Source organism: Cystoisospora suis (genome assembly GCF_002600585.1).
Source record: "Cystoisospora suis strain Wien I chromosome Unknown contig_3539, whole genome shotgun sequence".
Classification (NCBI taxonomy): Eukaryota; Apicomplexa; class Conoidasida; order Eucoccidiorida; family Sarcocystidae; genus Cystoisospora; species Cystoisospora suis.
The window spans coordinates 1-719 of record NW_027156334.1 but is presented as its reverse complement, the minus strand read 5'-3'; the positions used below and the strand labels follow the sequence as shown (position 1 = coordinate 719).

The window sequence follows — 719 nt, the reverse complement described above, 5'->3', positions numbered from 1 at the left end:
TACAGCTATACATCTATACATCTCTGCGCTTCTGAAATAAGTGGAGGAAAACACCCGTAGTTCAAGTTCGAGAAGGACGTTATCAGAACGATCACGACATCGACTGGAGAGGATAAATCGACTGTGGGGCTATCTGTCTATCTGTAGACACATAGATAGACTCATCCTGTCTATCCCGTGAATACCCTTCTGGCTAGCTACAGTGTTTGACTAGTTAGCGTAACCGAATGCATAGGGATCTACCAGCAAGCCATTCACTTCGACTTCTTATACAGAAGAGGAAGAAAATAAAGCTCATATAGGGGAGGGACATCACGAGAAACACTCTGAGCTTGTTGTGTAAGAAGCGATCTAAGAAAGAAAGAAAGAATGCTTCGGAAAGAGGATGAATGATGGCCTAGTCAAGGAGGGAGAGATGAAGACCTCCCAAAGAGAAGGACTGACTGTGCCCTTCAGAAAAAAGAACTTCCCCACTTGAAGAGGGGGCCGTAAAGACATTGCATGTACATACATACATATGTATATCACTATACACATAAGTACGAAAGAGAGTTTTACCGTATCTCCAGTCGATGCTATCTACTGTTTTGTATGCCTTCTACTTACCCATAGAACATTTGAACCTTCTTCTACCATCCCATAATCTCCTGAACTCTCATCTCCCTCCCCTCCCCCTCCACCTTCTTCTCCCCGATCTCCATTGTGTCTTTTCCTCTCTT

The 719-nt window shown here is 43.8% G+C and overlaps 1 protein-coding gene across 1 annotated transcript in view; it reads right to left on the bottom strand.

The window, feature by feature from the left end:
- CSUI_006878 (iq calmodulin-binding motif domain-containing protein) overlaps positions 1–657 on the bottom strand; it is a gene marked incomplete at its 3' end in the record, with an annotated part of 2,530 nt that extends 1,873 nt beyond the window's left edge. Inside the window, exon 1 of the mRNA XM_068067029.1 lies at positions 607–657. Coding sequence (XP_067920995.1) covers positions 607–636 — 30 coding nt within the window. The remainder of the gene's footprint in view (positions 1–606) is intronic.
- Between the last annotated feature and the right edge of the window lie 62 nt (positions 658–719).